We start from the raw sequence: 14,931 nt of genomic DNA, 5'->3' as shown, positions 1-14,931 counted from the left end.
CAGGTACGAAAAAAAGGTCGGTAAGGCCTGTCATTGGTTAACTGTATAGATGTCAAAAATATCGATACTTTTTAAAAATATACATTACTGATACATTTTTGCAACATTCAAGAACATATCGATATTTTTTAACATGGTTAAGAAATATCTTAATTTTAGAATATATAAATAAATTAATATTATATTTATATATTATAAATGTAATAAAATATATAATAATAAAAACGATAGGATATATCGATATTTCTTCGGCATCCCTGGAATAGTTTTGGATCCATTTTCATATTATTAATTTTAAAATATTGTCTTCACAAAATATTGAGAATACTCTTGTGTTTTGTGATTGTCTTCCTTTAGCACTAGAGTCGAGTTGTTTGTAATACATGTAAATGTAACTTCAAGATGTCTCTTTTAACAATGTAGATTATTTTAAGAATATTAATATAAATATTAGTATCTTACACTGTTTTTTAAATAACTAATAGAAGAGTGAGAATTAGTAATGAATTAGTAAAAAATAATCTGATCTAAGAACTCACTAAGGAGAATTGGACCAATCAGGCGACTCGTCCTTTTATTTTTTCTACCATGAAGTAGATCGTACGAGCAATTATGCTGTCAGAAATCGAACGAAATATAAAATGTAAACAAAAACAAAAAGCCGAAATGCCCCTGTGTTGCGTTTGTTTGAATTTTTCCGATAAAATCAGACAATTGAACGTCGAAGATGAAACCGGCAAATCGTTATATAGTAAACTACAAGAGATTGAACCGAATCAAGTAAGGGAAAAACGTTGAACGTTAATTTTTTTAAATATTGTTTTCATATAGGGCTGGCATGAGAAGTTGGTCGTATGCGAGAAATGTGAACTTTTATTAAATAATTCCTACGACTTTAGGCGTTTAGTCATTGAAAAAGAAGTGAGTCGCACGGAAATGATTCTAAACGAAATAAACCATGACACTACTGAAGATATATCAAATGATTGTGATAAAATATCTGAAATTGATGACGATGCTTTTGAACCAGACGAGGATAATAAATCTGAGGTAGATGACAGTAGAGATTTACACCATTGCTCTCAATGTGAAAAAACCTTCTTGTCCAAAACTGCTTTAGCTTGTCATGTGAGTACCATACATGGAATTAGTTGTCGCTTATGCTGGACGAAATTTAGAAATAAAAAGGACTTAAACAGTCATATAAAGAAACAACACAAAAGCAAGGACAAACCACCAAAATTTCGGTGTGAGATCTGTTCAGAGCCCTTCATCTTGTTGAAGGATATATTTAATCATTACATAAAAACACATAATATAGACCAAAGCCAGGTTAAACCTTACTGGTGTGATATCTGTGATAATAAGTTTAGTTCATCGACTCTGCTGACTCAACACAAGAAATACCATGAAGGCGAACGGATTTTCACTTGCATTACCTGCGGTAAGTCTTTTATTACCAAACGTGACTTGACGGGACACGAGAAAGCTCACGGGAATCAGAGAAACTACAGTTGTGATAAGTGTGACAGAACGTTCAACACCAGTCAAAATTTGTGGACCCACAAATATGTGGTTCATACGGATGCGAGCGAATGGAAGTACGCCTGTTCCGTATGTTCGAAAAGATTCGCCATGAAATCAAACTACCGAGAACACATGCAGCGACACGGAGGCGTCAAAGATCATTCCTGTCACATTTGCAAAAAGAACTTCATCACCCGACCGGAGCTTCAGAAACACGTCAAACTACACTCAAATATTTCCCAGTGGAAATGCCAGAAGTGTCATCGAACTTACAGAGATCCCAGATCGCTCAAGGCCCACCTTGCAAAAACCCATGGAATGGGAGCGATCAAGGCGACGAGTAAAACAAAGAAATACGTATGCTCCATATGTCCCAGTCAGTTTTTCTACAAGAATAAACTACAGAGACACCTTAGGACACACAGCGGAATAAAACCATTTAGCTGCGACCAGTGCGGCAAAAAATTTACGGACAAAAGTTATCTCACCTATCATTTCAAACGGGTCCATCAAGAATAATAGGAATAAAATTTAAAAAAACCGCCACATTGTTGTTTTTATACATCTTTCCAATAAAATATATTAATTAAGCTGACCCTTTTTTATTTCATTTTAAATTATCCTTTTTACTAATCAGGGTTTATCTGGGCTGATTTTGCACTCTTGCCTTTTAGGCAGACGATTATAAACAGTCACAAACATAATTTTATGACCATCTCCCGGCAGAATTTAAATCTGCCGCGTCGCAACGGGAGGACCGTCCTGTCGCCTTGACCTGACCACTTTAATCCACACAAAATTACTTTTGAAAAATAGGAAAAGGCTAAAATTACTTTTTCCTCATAGCATTACCTTTTAAAGGAGGTATTTTATTCTTTTTGGTATAATACTGGACCAGTGTGGATGCATATTTATATTCGGAATTTTAAAAATTGGTGATATTCAAGTATTCTAAACAAAAAACTTCACCAAGCGCCATCTACTAGAATTTGCTGAAAACAAATATTTCTTAAGAGATAAGGTTATGGTTCACTCGTTTATTTGCTGATATTTTTTTCGCTTGTTGAATATTCAACTAATATCAAATGTGACAATGTTACGAAAAATAAAAATGATATGGGACCTTCTCTGAAGCCTTGTTGCGTTCCCGGTTGCTATGACAACACTTCGAATAGGTAATACTTGATTTAAGCAAGAAAGGTAGTTCTTTATTGGATAAACTATTGAAGGTGAAAGTTTTGAATGACGTTGAAAACAAAAGTGACGATTTCAGGTATACAATACCGACTAATAAAGATTGTCGAACAATCTGGCTTACACGTATCAAGAATAAATCGTTGTTTGGCTTGGATCACAGACAAATATCATCCCGTAAAGTATGCGCATCTCATTTCGAAGACGTTTGCTTGATAAATGGACGGTTGAGAAAATTCGCCTTGCCTACGATGAATCTACCAAGTTATGAAAAAACAAATGACTGCTTTTTTAATAAGAATTTGTTGACGGACAGTGGCACTGACGACAAAACTAAAGGTTTTAACGTGATATGGTATATATATCTGAAATAATAAAAACAGTTTTAATTTACAAGCATGCGAAATGCCCGGTTCTTCGGATTTTTCGTTGGAGGCATTTTCGTCAACCAGAAAAAGAGTTAATGAAGAATCACTAAACACAAATGAAACCAACAAATATCAAAAGTATTTTTTTGTGTGGGGAGTTATATTGATGTTTTTCCTTTTTATGTTCTTTATTTTAGGTTTGAGGTGATAGAGAAGAGTTGCTGCATATGTTTGAAACGTGGAATAAAATATAACAAAGTCTCCAGGAAAACAGACACCAAAGTTGCTCTGTTAACTAAATTAAAAACTTGTATTCCAGAAATTGTACGTATATTTGAAAATTTAAACAAGTCAGTAATTAAAGCACATTCTCCATTGTCATACGACAGATTTGGTCCACATTTTTTTATATATGTGAGGAATGCACCAGCACTCTAAATATTTGTTATGAGTTTCGTGAGACTTGTTTAAAATCGGATTTTATCAGGAAGAAAGAGTTGAAAACCAATAAAAACAATATATTATTAAAGACAGAATGGGCTACAAATATTGAAGGAGAAACAAGTCAGAATGATACAGGTATCACAGTTCTTGTCATGTTTGTTTATTAATATATATATAATGTACTAGTGTTTATATCTGTACATTTTTTTCAGTTGGTGATGATGTTAATGACGGTCTTAAGGAGGAATCGAATGATTTTGATCCTGATGAGCCAATGCTTAATAACTCCGATAATAGTAAGCATACTTTTACTCGGCTCTGAAGTAATTAGTAAATATTAACTATATAAAAAATAATCCGCCTTAAAGCCTTATACAACTTATTCAAAATGTTGTTTACTGGAAATAATCGGGACAATAGATTTTTTAAAACTGTATCGTAGGATGTATTCGGTTGCTGAAATATAGGGATAACACTAAAATCTGAAAACCTATATCTTTTGGAAAATATGTTATACAAAAAAAGGAAAATAACTCGATCTCCGAGGGAAATATTTTTAAAATATTATTCAGAAGGTAATTTTGTTCATTCTAATCGTCACTTATATTGGCAGAGTAAATACAAGTTTTCCAGGAAACGTAAGTTTACCCAGAAAACAACGAGTATATTCGATTTCCGATAAATTATTTTTTAATAAGTACCAAAATAAATTAACTTACCCTTATTTCTTCAAAAACAGATAACACAGTTATAAAAAAAGCCCTTCCAACAAAACAGCCAACTCACGTCATGGATGACCTTAAATATACTACCAATGGAGTTTGTAAGATCCGTTTTAAACTCGGACTGTTCCCTCTCACTTTTACCTATTTAAAGAGAGACAGGATGTTGCCTCGTGCGCGAACGAACATGGAACACGTGACCGAGACAATCTATAAAATTCAATTTGTGTTGACCGTGTTGTCAAATGTCTACAAAATTCTTCACGACGTCGGTGATAATAATTAGAGGTTAGAAAACGGCAAAACTAAAATTCTAAGTTAGTATGGCAACATTGCGACATGCTGACATCATAATTGGGATGACGCGCATTGGTTGTTTTATTAGATGGACTATAAAAAAATGAGACGAACTTTAAACGCTTTTTCTCGAAATCAACGATGGTTGACTATATTTCAAGTTCTACTGAACCGACTTACATTCTCTATCTTTTATAACTTGATCAGGTAGAACTATCGAGTCGAATGTCAAGCTATAAAATGACCAGAGTTATAACATTTCCAGTAAATCAGTCAATGCCCGTCATCAAAATTTATAATGCAAAGGTGCCGCACAAAACTTCATAGTTTTCGTTTATTTTTACTGTGATAACAAAATACTAATGTAAATTAAATAATCAAACAAAAGGAACGTTATAAACTATGATTTTATTTCAACATTTTAGTACATCTGATGCTTATTTATTGAAGGACTTATTGAACTACAATTAATTAAACAGCCACAATAGTTTGGAAATTATAGTTATTTTATAGATCGATTTGGTTACGTGCTCGGACGCATCAGCCTTGATTCTGTCTCCTTTTAACTAAAGTAATGTTAATTACGGCTATAAAAGGGATTTTACGTTTTTATAAACTGAATTTGGCAATACGATCGACAATGTTGGCCGTTTAATTGGAATAACTATAACTCAGAGCACTTTATAAGTTGACATTTTAATACTCGACGTATTTAAAAACAAACGAATTAGATAATCCATCACATATTTGATTTTTAATTACAATGATTTTTTAATCATTCAAATGCTTATAAATATTTATCTTTCAAGACCTTTGAACATATATTTTTAATTACTGTTTTCAATTTTTCTACCTTAACAATGTCCAGTTCATCCATGGCCTGCTTTTCGAATTTTGCAGACACAACTATTACGTAAACTGGGCGTATAATACAAAATAAGGTTTAAGATCCCTAGTAATACTTATTCAACAAAGCCATATTGTAATGTCTTGTTTACTTATTCAAAAGTTATTGATATCTTTAAATGGAGATTCCAGAAGCTTATTTTTGTCATATTTGGTTTTTTTACATCCAAAATGAGAATGTCAAAATTTGTATATTTATGATGGTGAGTGCACTCTGCTGACCAAACCATCGATAAAAATTCTTAAATATATCGAGGTAGACCAACATAATATAAAATATACACTCGTACCTAACGATGTCGAAATTTAATGTTACAGGTGTTTCCGAGGACTTCATTGATGATAGCAACGCTGCGAGCAAAACAGAAACGTTCAAGAACGACACGAACGAAGAGACTCCCAACAATTCTCCCAAGAAGAGGAAAAGGGTGACGTTCCGCTGCGAGAAATGTTCCGTTTACTTCTCTAGCAGCGTCAGTTTGCTGAATCACTGCACCACGGAGCACGACATGGACCCCAAGGAGATCAAGCCATTCGCCTGCGACAGGTAGTGCGATTAAAGTTAGAATCTCAAGCGATTTTATATTCCGATAGGTGTCCCATGAAGTTTTACAGCTCGTCGAATCTGTGGCAGCACGTCAAGTATCACAACGGCGTCAAGTCCAACATCTGCTCGTATTGCGGGAACGGTTTCATCACCAAGACGGACCTCGTCAATCACGAGAAAAAGCACCAGAACAAGCGCGAGTACAAGTGCGAACTGTGTCAGAAAACGTTCAACACTCACAAGAATATCAGGCAAGTGAACCATATATAAAATAAGTCCATGCTGATACAACATAATACTAAAACAGCAACAGTAGCAACTAAAATCAACGCAAATAAAAAAATTATTTCGTGTCTTAGTTCAGTTGGATAAAACACCATAGTTCAGATCCACACTAGATTATGGCTGCTCCTTATACAATTCATCTATTTACCAGATGTATCGGGGAAAGTCATTATTTTTCAGAAAAGACTACATAATTTGCAAGAAAATGAAAAAAATTCTTTTTTTTTTTCATATCTCGGTCGAAAGTACGTACTTTCGTCCCTAATAACAGGGAAGAAACATTTACTTCCTGTGAGAAGCACACTCGCGCCCTCTATAACGGCGGGAGGAAAGAATTTCTTATGCGTCTTTATACTCGTAACTAGGGTCTATTTATTCTGTCGCTACAACAAATTGTTTACCGTTGTCATTAACGTTGCTACATCTAACCTTAAAAATAATCATCAATGTTGTTTTGAATGTTGTATAATAACGTACTTTCGACCAGCTATGAAAAAAAATCGTATACACCAAACGGGCCAAAAGTTGAAATCTCGGTGCTGTTCGTCATGATTCCCGAGGCGAAGCCGAGCAGGGCCGAAAATTCGACTTTTGGCCCTTGTGGTGTAATATAGTATATTTATAACATTGCCCATTTGCCCCATCTTTCAGGCAATTTATGGATTCTATCCCAAAAAAAACTGTTTGTCCTTTGAACAAAACCATTCATCGAAGAATTTTCTAACTTCTTTGAGATTGACGAAGTGCTGCTCTGAAAGCGCGTGTCCCATTGATGCGAAAAGTTGATAACCGGACGGGCCAAAGTCTGGAGAATACGGCGGGTGCGATAATATGTCCCATCTTAGTACTTTCAATGCTTCCTTGGCCGGTTTTGATTTATGATGCGGCAAGTTATCGTGTTGTAAAATCACTTTATCGTATCTTCTAGTCCATTCTGGACGTTTTTCGATCAATGTATGGTTCAGATTGACCATTTATTGTCGGTAGCGATCACTATTAACTTTTTAACCAGGTTTCAACAGTTCGTAATACACCACGCCGCTCTGGTTCCACCAAACACTGAGCATCATAATGTATAAGTTTTGCTAGGTGATAACCACGATTTGCGCTTAGATTTTTCAAAACAAATCCACTTTTCATCACCTGTTACTATTCGACGCAGAAATGACTTCCGATCATACATTTAAAGCAACATTTCACAAACTATTTTTCGATTTTACATTTTCCTGCCATTTTTCCATCTTTTGGATTTTTCCCATCGCTCGTAAGCGGTCGCTAATCGTTTTTAGGCCACTTTTAACGCTTCTGCTAATTGTTTTTTAGTTTGGGTTGGGTCTTCATCCAATAACTCTTCCAGTTTCGCTTTTTCAAACTGTGTGACTTTTCAGTACCCCTGTTTTCACCACTTATGAACAAAGAAAACTGCCTCGCTTCTATAGAACCACTGACATTTTGAAGAATGGGACTGACTCTCACCGAAAATGTAAGAATTATCGCCCGAACTGGCGACAGCTCGGATTCTGTACTCGTTATACTTTTTTTTGTCAATTCTAGTATAGCTCTTAATATTTCTCTTTTTGCTACTGTTGGTTTAACTTCATCTTGTTCGTCATTGACATTACCTCATAGGCTATACGTTATTGTATTGTATCTTGCTAAAGTCTTTTTCGCATATTATACTCGAACTATTAAGATCATTGCATTGTTTCTGGATAATCCTTTTATTTTACTGTTTTAGCTCCTATCTATAGATGTCTTATTCCTTACATCACTCAGTCTTAACACATAGCCTCGTTTCCTCGAATACACAGTCCGTAGACAGGTATTAGTCGTGTAACTATCACTTGTTCTTCTATTTGATGAACCATGGAGATGTTGAAACTTGAAAGCTGGCGATGAATGATCCTTTGAATAAAGTTTTGCTAGTTTGTTCAAATAAAGTTGTGTTACAAAAAAATTTTCATAACTTCCCTTTCCGTTTTTGGGTTCTGTCTATTGTTGGTGCAAAAGACAAAGGCTTATTTGTATAACTCAATATTTTCAGGTCACATAAACTGATCGTCCACACCGACCCGTCGCTGTGGAAATACGCCTGCAGTATCTGCGGCAAACGGTTTCCGATCAAATCGAACTACGACAGTCACATGAGGAGACATACCGGCGAGAAGAACTTCGACTGTCACCTGTGCGACAAGAAGTTCACGACGAAATGCGACCTGCAGCGACATAAGAGGAGCCATTCGTACGTTAGGGACCAAAAATGTCCGATCCAGAATTGCAACAAGGAATATAAAGACGAACGGGTCCTGAAGGTAAGCAGACACTCTCAGCAACTTGCAGCATATCTACAAACATGCAATTTCAGATACATGTCGCGAAGGTCCATGGTATAGGCACGGTCAAAGTACCCGTAAAAGAGAAAAGACACGTGTGTCACTTTTGTTCCAAGGCCTACTATGACAAGAACAAATTGACTCGTCACCTCTACACGCACTCGGGCGAAAAGCCCTTCAACTGTCCGGTCTGCGATAAGAAATTTAATGACAAATCCTACATCAAACAGCATCTGCGGAATACGCACAACGTAGATACCAACAATACTCTAGAAACCGAATTAAACATCAATTATATGAATAGGACTACTTAAATTATGCATTTTCTGTACTTAATAAGTATCTTCTTTATACATTAATAAAAAATCAATAAATGTTTTGGTTCTTCAAAGTTCGTTACGATTTAGAGCAACTTGAAAATCCAGTATCATTGAGTTCAAAACATCGCAATTTCTAACATTATAATATTTTATTTTTGATTTATTAATTATTAATATTAATTTTACAAAAATTATTAATAATCCACAATCCACTGAAATATTTAAATACACCCTTACAAAAATTTTGACGGCAAATTGTAACAAAAACATATTACTCTTATTTATTTGAATTTGAGAATGATGTTATCGGCTCTTATTGAATTTTATTGCCTTTGTAAAACTTCTGGACGGAATTAAAAATATGTGATTAAAATCTGTACCTGACACTTGACGTATCAGATGAACAATGTTAACGAAAAGAGTATATAATTATATATATATTATATGTATCCCTTTATATCAAATTACATAAATAACATGCGAACATAACAAGCCCATCTTTGTGTTCGAATTCCAACCAGGATTATGCGTATAGTATGGGGAATTTAAGCTGAGTAGTAATTTGAATAATCAGACTATATAAAATCACAGTGACCAAAAAAAAACGATGTAAAAAATTTGACAATCAATAAAAAATATTACTGTAATGCATACATCTGCAACTAAATATACTGCATGAGGCAAATTTGAAATATTTTTAAATCAAGAAAATGCTTCCAATCACCAATGGAAAAAGAAACAAAATATGACAAATCAGAGGCATTAATATTAAAATAAATGTTTTGCATTAATATGTTATTTTCATTTCATTGATATGCATAAAGCAAATATATTATATATGTCAAATTTAGAGTATCATTAGTAGTTCAAATGAATATCTTTTATCTTTATTTATATCTGCAATAGAAAAAGGAAAAAACGACAGAACAAGGCCATTATGATTAAAACAGATGATGTCCTGTATTGATGTTTTATTTTTATTTAATACCCTTAGAATATTTAATTATGCTACATAATGAATGGTATTGACGATGTCCAAGAAAACTCTTAACAGGAAATGCTGCGTGTGCCTGAACAACAATTTGAACCTGAACAAATTATCGAAGAAGGACGAGAATGACATCAACCTGGTAACCAAGCTCAGGACCTGCATTTCGGAAATTGTAAGGATTTCCACGGCCGTCTATAAAATCTCGAGCGATGCGGCGTTTTAATTATCGTTTTTAGGAGTGGGCTGTGAACTATCAGATATGCGATCCCTGCACCAATTTGTTGAATATCGTGTACACATTCCGAGAAACATGCATCAAATCTGATCTGATACGAAAAAGTGACGATGCAAACTTGAAGGACGATGAAATCTTACAGATCTGTAAAGACGAGTTACCACTGGACTTTGGTAAATACCGATTCAATCCATCAAAAGACGTGGAATTAATTTTTCATTGTTGATGCAGCCGAGCTAAAACAAGAAGAGGCATACGATGAACTATCTGAAGAAGGAGATAATGATGATGGTCAGAGCGATGGGGATTTATCTAATGAAGAAGACAAACCTGAAATAGCTGAATATGATTTGAAGAAGAAAAAGAGGAGAAAAACTGTTCATTTCACTTGTGAAAAGTGCAGCAGTACTTTCACTTCCAGTATTAAGTTAGTTAACCATTGTGTTTTGGAGCATGAAATGACCGTGAAGGATGTACGACCTTTTGTGTGTGATAGGTATCAATTACTAATGCTTAACAGGAACAGTTCTGTAGATATATGCCTGATTAGTGAAACAAAAAAGTTATATTTCATCTCTACAGCGTTGTCAGTTTGTATCTGTAGTAAATGCATTATTATGATCATTTTACAGGTTAGCTTTTCCAAATCTAACAGAACATAAGTAAACAATGTAGGTTTCAAAATATACATTAAGGTTGAACGTTGGTTCATTTAAACTTTGAAGTATTTAGTAATGATAAATACATAACAATTGAATAATTCAGTAATTATAGTTATGTTTTATATGTTATTAATATATCTTTTTTAATTCGGACTAAGCCGTTTTGATACATTGTTATGGGAAGACAATTTTTTTTAATTCAAATAAACATCATTCAAAATTCTCCAAAGAAAAAAAAATCTTAAAGGTTTAAGTGATATTGATTTTCAATAAATTCTTATTAATTATTGTTAATTAGCATGATGTTTTCTTTTTTAACTTGATATAAATGTCCCTAAATTTGCATTGTTTTCTATATAAATACGTAATAATTATTTTTTGCTTCATCATTCTTCTTGAAGAAAATCCAGAACCAAAGTTTCCTTCACATCGTAAATAATCGGTGTCAACAACTTTTTGCCGATAGCTGGATTTTAATTTGATTCAGCACTTCGATTCATTGAATTAGTCTTTAGGTTTAATTCAGAATAATGATGATAATACAAGTCTTATGTTGTTTCTCAGCTTGTTTCGCGACACCATTTTCATTTACTCTGCTCACTGGATTCAAAACTCAAATGAAAAACTGATACAATGTCGTTAACAGTTGAAGGTTGTGTAATTAACAAGCGTCCAATCCAATGATATGACTTTTTAGAAAATGTTATATTACAAATAGTGGGGTCTTTTGTTGAACATCTAATGGCATTGATATTGGTTTAAGATCAAAAGGGTTTTTGCGTATTCCAGTACAAAAAGATAGGGATACACTATGTAAAATTTTAAGGGCGTGCATACGATGTGATGCCAATTAAAGTAAGATTTTTATCTCAACATTAATAGAAAAATTATCGAACTTTGACACTTACAGTACCTACAAACCGGCAACATCCCATAATTGAACATAATTTTTGAATTTTCAATTTGGGACGGCATCTCTAGAATTGTTTCTGATAAAATTTCATATCACCCAATCACCCAATAGTAAATGAACGGAACTACACCATCCTGTTTTATCGAATTGTTTTAGATGCCCCAGTCGATTCTGCAACTCATCTAATTTACTTCAACATATCAAATACCACGCGGCGGTACGGTCCAACATCTGCACCTACTGCGGCAAGGGCTTCATCACAAAGACTGACCTGAACATTCACGAGAAGCACCATCTCAACAAGCGCGAGTACGAATGTGACGAGTGTGGTAAATGTTTCAATACCCATAAAGACATCAGGTGGTTGTTGTGGTTAGGCGAGCGATCGAACTGATGAAACGAATTCTCCCTTGCAGGTCTCACAAACTCGTCGTGCACACCGACTCGGATCGGTGGAAATACCAGTGCGAGATATGCCACAAGCCGTTCCCTATCAAGTCGAATTACGACAGTCACATGAGAAGACACACGGGCGATCGCAAGTTCGAGTGTCACTTGTGCCAGAAAAAGTTCACCGATAAGTGTGTTCTGCAAAGACATATGCGTACTCATTCCAACGTTAGGGAATATAAGTGCAAGTTGTGCGACAAAGAGTATAAAGACCATCGAGTCATGAAGGTAAGTAACAAAAACCATCTTAAAAGGTCGTTTCAGAATGAGGCTATGCATAAAAATAATGGTCTTAATGTCGAAGATGATACCAACTCAAACCACAATCAATGTAGCAACACAAGAAAGAATTTACAGCAAAAGAGTGCAATGTGTTGAAGAGCGTAGTGAAATTTCTCTAACTTCATAAAGTTTAAGTGTCTCAATTGTTATCAAATCGTTCTGGTTAGACCATTCGAAGATTTGGATTTTTTTAAGTGATAATAATTAAATTGATTTTTACGACTGTAGTTCTACTCTTTTTTCATACACTTGAATTCTTTATTGAGCTTAGCCTAAGATCTACTTCCAGATTATATTCTGATTGAAACAGGAGTTCTAATAATGCGATAATGGCTTCTAGGATAAAATATTGCATTTGAATGATATATTATAGTAATTGCATTAAAAATGTGTGTAAAATAATGTTTATTCTGTAATGGTTACACTGTTAATAGAACCTTCAATAAAATTTATTACTGGCTATTTTAAAATTATCTATTTTGATATTCGTTTTAAATTTCCGCTGTCGGTAGAAATTTTTATTTTAAATATTTAATAAACTTTAATACAGTGTAGGAAAGAGCTTACCCACTTTGATTAGTAATTTTTCTAGGCAATATTTAAACACTATTTGTTATAAAACACAGATAGCCTCTTCAAAATACCAGTGAACTTACGCCATTCGAATTTATGAGTTAGAATGTCGCAATGTTGCCTCATCAAATTGAACTTTTGATTTACAACGTTTGTCTGGTTATAACCTTAAATATTGTCATTAACGTTTTAACGAATTTTGTGTACATTTGGCAATATGGTCGAGAAGTACCTTTATATATCGAATTTTATAGATTAATTCAGTTACATGTTTAGGCGCATTGGGCAGCATGCTGCCTCTTTTTATCTATGGTAAAATAAGAAGAAAAACACTGCTGCAAGTTTAAAATAAATTTTACTATAATTCAAACTGCATGGTATATTCGACTTCATCCACGGTGTGCATTGGCTGTTTTATTGGAAAGACTACATATAGACAACTGTGGCTAATTGTTTTTCTAACGTCTTTTGCTCGTTCTAAAATTTCAAAGGAAAAAGAGATAGTAACAATTTTTCCAGTAAAATAGCCAATGCACATAATCATAATTTATAATGCATCGTTGTCGCATCAAATTTACGTTTTCGTTTATTTTGACTCTGACAACAATATACTAATGTAAATAAAATAATGAAACAAAAATAACGTTATAAAATATAATTTATTTTAACATTATAGTAGATCTAATACATATTTATCGAAGGATTTAAACCACAGTTAATTAAGCAGCTACAATAGCTTGTAGTTTGAGTTTTTTTATTATATTTACATTTACATATGACAATGTTGTCGACCGGTACTGGTCGCAGAAATCGAATTTTATGGAGCGATTTGGACATGTTCGGACGGGTTAGATACCATTCTGTCTTTATAACTGTAGTGTTTAACTGGAATGCTAATTAGTAAAATGAGAAAGAAAAATACTTCTAGTTTAAAAAGGATTTTACGTTTTTATAAACTGAATTTCGCATTATGTACGACCGTCTTGATGACGTGTTTTGGCTGTTTTACTGGCAGAACTATATCTAAACAACGTCCCTATGAAAATATGTTGAAAACAAAGGAATATTGAATCTGGTTCCGAAATTACTTTCCACGAATCGCCCGTCATAGCCTACGTTGACTACTACCTACACTTTTCAGGTTCACATGGCTAAAGTACACGGTGTCGGACTGGGTGAAATCAAGTTACCATCGAAGGAACGGAAGTACGTGTGTCATATCTGTCCCAAGGCCTACTACGCGAAAAACAAACTGACCAGACACCTGTACACCCACTCTGGCGAGAAACCGTATCAATGTCACATGTGTCAGAAGAAGTTCAACGACAAGTCCTACGTGAAACAGCACCTGAGGAAAACCCACAATATCGATAAGGATATCAGCGAGAACGAGTTCAAGATGCATTACAGTGACGGGGGCGCAGCAGGGAATTGCGAACCGGACGCCATGTTATTGTGAAGCTTACCCATGTATTTTAGTAAAGAGCCGGACGAATAATATTAGCGAAATAAAAAAATACTAACTTTGTTAATATAATGTGAATTAAATTTTATTTATTTGTTTTTATTGTATCGCCATTTGCTATATCAAAAAACAACTTCTTTTGTTTTGTATATTGTTATTGTTTAAGTAGGAGAAATAATACTAGACGATTGAAAAAATAATACAAGTTTTTTAAATTAATTTCAGAAAGTGGCCTTGCGCTAATCTATGATGTCTCAACTATAACAGAACGTTTGAACTTTAGTAAAAAATAGATATCACTCGAGTTAAGGAAATAAGAAAAAAGCAAAACGTTTTTTAAAAAAGAAAAAGAATTTAAGAAATAAAATAAATTCTGTAATACTTGTTACTTTTTTGTTTTCGGTTTTATTGATATAA

General features: G+C 34.0%; 2 protein-coding genes across 4 annotated transcripts; both read left to right on the top strand.

The window, feature by feature from the left end:
• The first annotated feature begins 619 nt into the window (after window positions 1-619).
• Window positions 620-14,602, top strand: LOC143193121 (uncharacterized). Its single transcript, XM_076399092.1, has 8 exons — window positions 620-780; window positions 832-2,043; window positions 9,963-10,106; window positions 10,171-10,342; window positions 10,401-10,665; window positions 11,901-12,104; window positions 12,161-12,422; window positions 14,191-14,602. Exons 1-8 carry the CDS (start codon window positions 667-669, stop codon window positions 14,506-14,508), a joined length of 2,691 nt encoding a protein of 896 aa, XP_076255207.1. The 5' UTR covers window positions 620-666; the 3' UTR covers window positions 14,509-14,602.
• On the top strand, window positions 2,537-9,014 carry LOC143193808 (uncharacterized). 3 transcript variants are annotated; one of them, XM_076400206.1, is made up of 10 exons: window positions 2,537-2,702; window positions 2,801-3,060; window positions 3,119-3,227; window positions 3,287-3,413; window positions 3,479-3,668; window positions 3,746-3,829; window positions 5,777-6,005; window positions 6,053-6,256; window positions 8,335-8,602; window positions 8,656-9,014. In XM_076400206.1, exons 1-10 carry the CDS (start codon window positions 2,644-2,646, stop codon window positions 8,935-8,937), a joined length of 1,812 nt encoding a protein of 603 aa, XP_076256321.1. In that variant the 5' UTR covers window positions 2,537-2,643; the 3' UTR covers window positions 8,938-9,014. The 3 variants fall into 3 exon arrangements, with proteins under 3 accessions (XP_076256321.1, XP_076256322.1, XP_076256323.1); XM_076400207.1 differs by having other exon boundaries at window positions 2,546-2,702; window positions 2,757-3,060; XM_076400208.1 differs by having other exon boundaries at window positions 2,559-2,727.
• Window positions 14,603-14,931: the final 329 nt, after the last annotated feature.

Source organism: Rhynchophorus ferrugineus, unplaced genomic scaffold (genome assembly GCF_030347505.1).
Source record: "Rhynchophorus ferrugineus isolate W39M unplaced genomic scaffold, kcgeb_rfMv2 rfM3, whole genome shotgun sequence".
Classification (NCBI taxonomy): Eukaryota; Metazoa; Arthropoda; class Insecta; order Coleoptera; family Curculionidae; genus Rhynchophorus; species Rhynchophorus ferrugineus.
The sequence above is the reverse complement of the archived record's forward strand: the minus strand, read 5'-3'. Positions and strand labels throughout refer to the sequence as shown.

Coding starts and splice junctions, on each gene's coding strand:
- LOC143193121 (XM_076399092.1), top strand. CDS start 667: ATGCCCCTGTGTTGCGTTTGTTTGAATTTTTCCGATAAAATCAGACAA. Junction 2,044..9,962: donor TCAAACGGGTCCATCAAGAA/TAATAGGAATAA, acceptor GCTACATAATGA/ATGGTATTGACGATGTCCAA. Junction 12,105..12,160: donor AATACCCATAAAGACATCAG/GTGGTTGTTGTG, acceptor TCTCCCTTGCAG/GTCTCACAAACTCGTCGTGC.
- LOC143193808 (XM_076400206.1), top strand. CDS start 2,644: ATGGGACCTTCTCTGAAGCCTTGTTGCGTTCCCGGTTGCTATGACAAC. Junction 3,414..3,478: donor AAACTTGTATTCCAGAAATT/GTACGTATATTT, acceptor GTCATACGACAG/ATTTGGTCCACATTTTTTTA. Junction 3,830..5,776: donor GCTTAATAACTCCGATAATA/GTAAGCATACTT, acceptor TTAATGTTACAG/GTGTTTCCGAGGACTTCATT.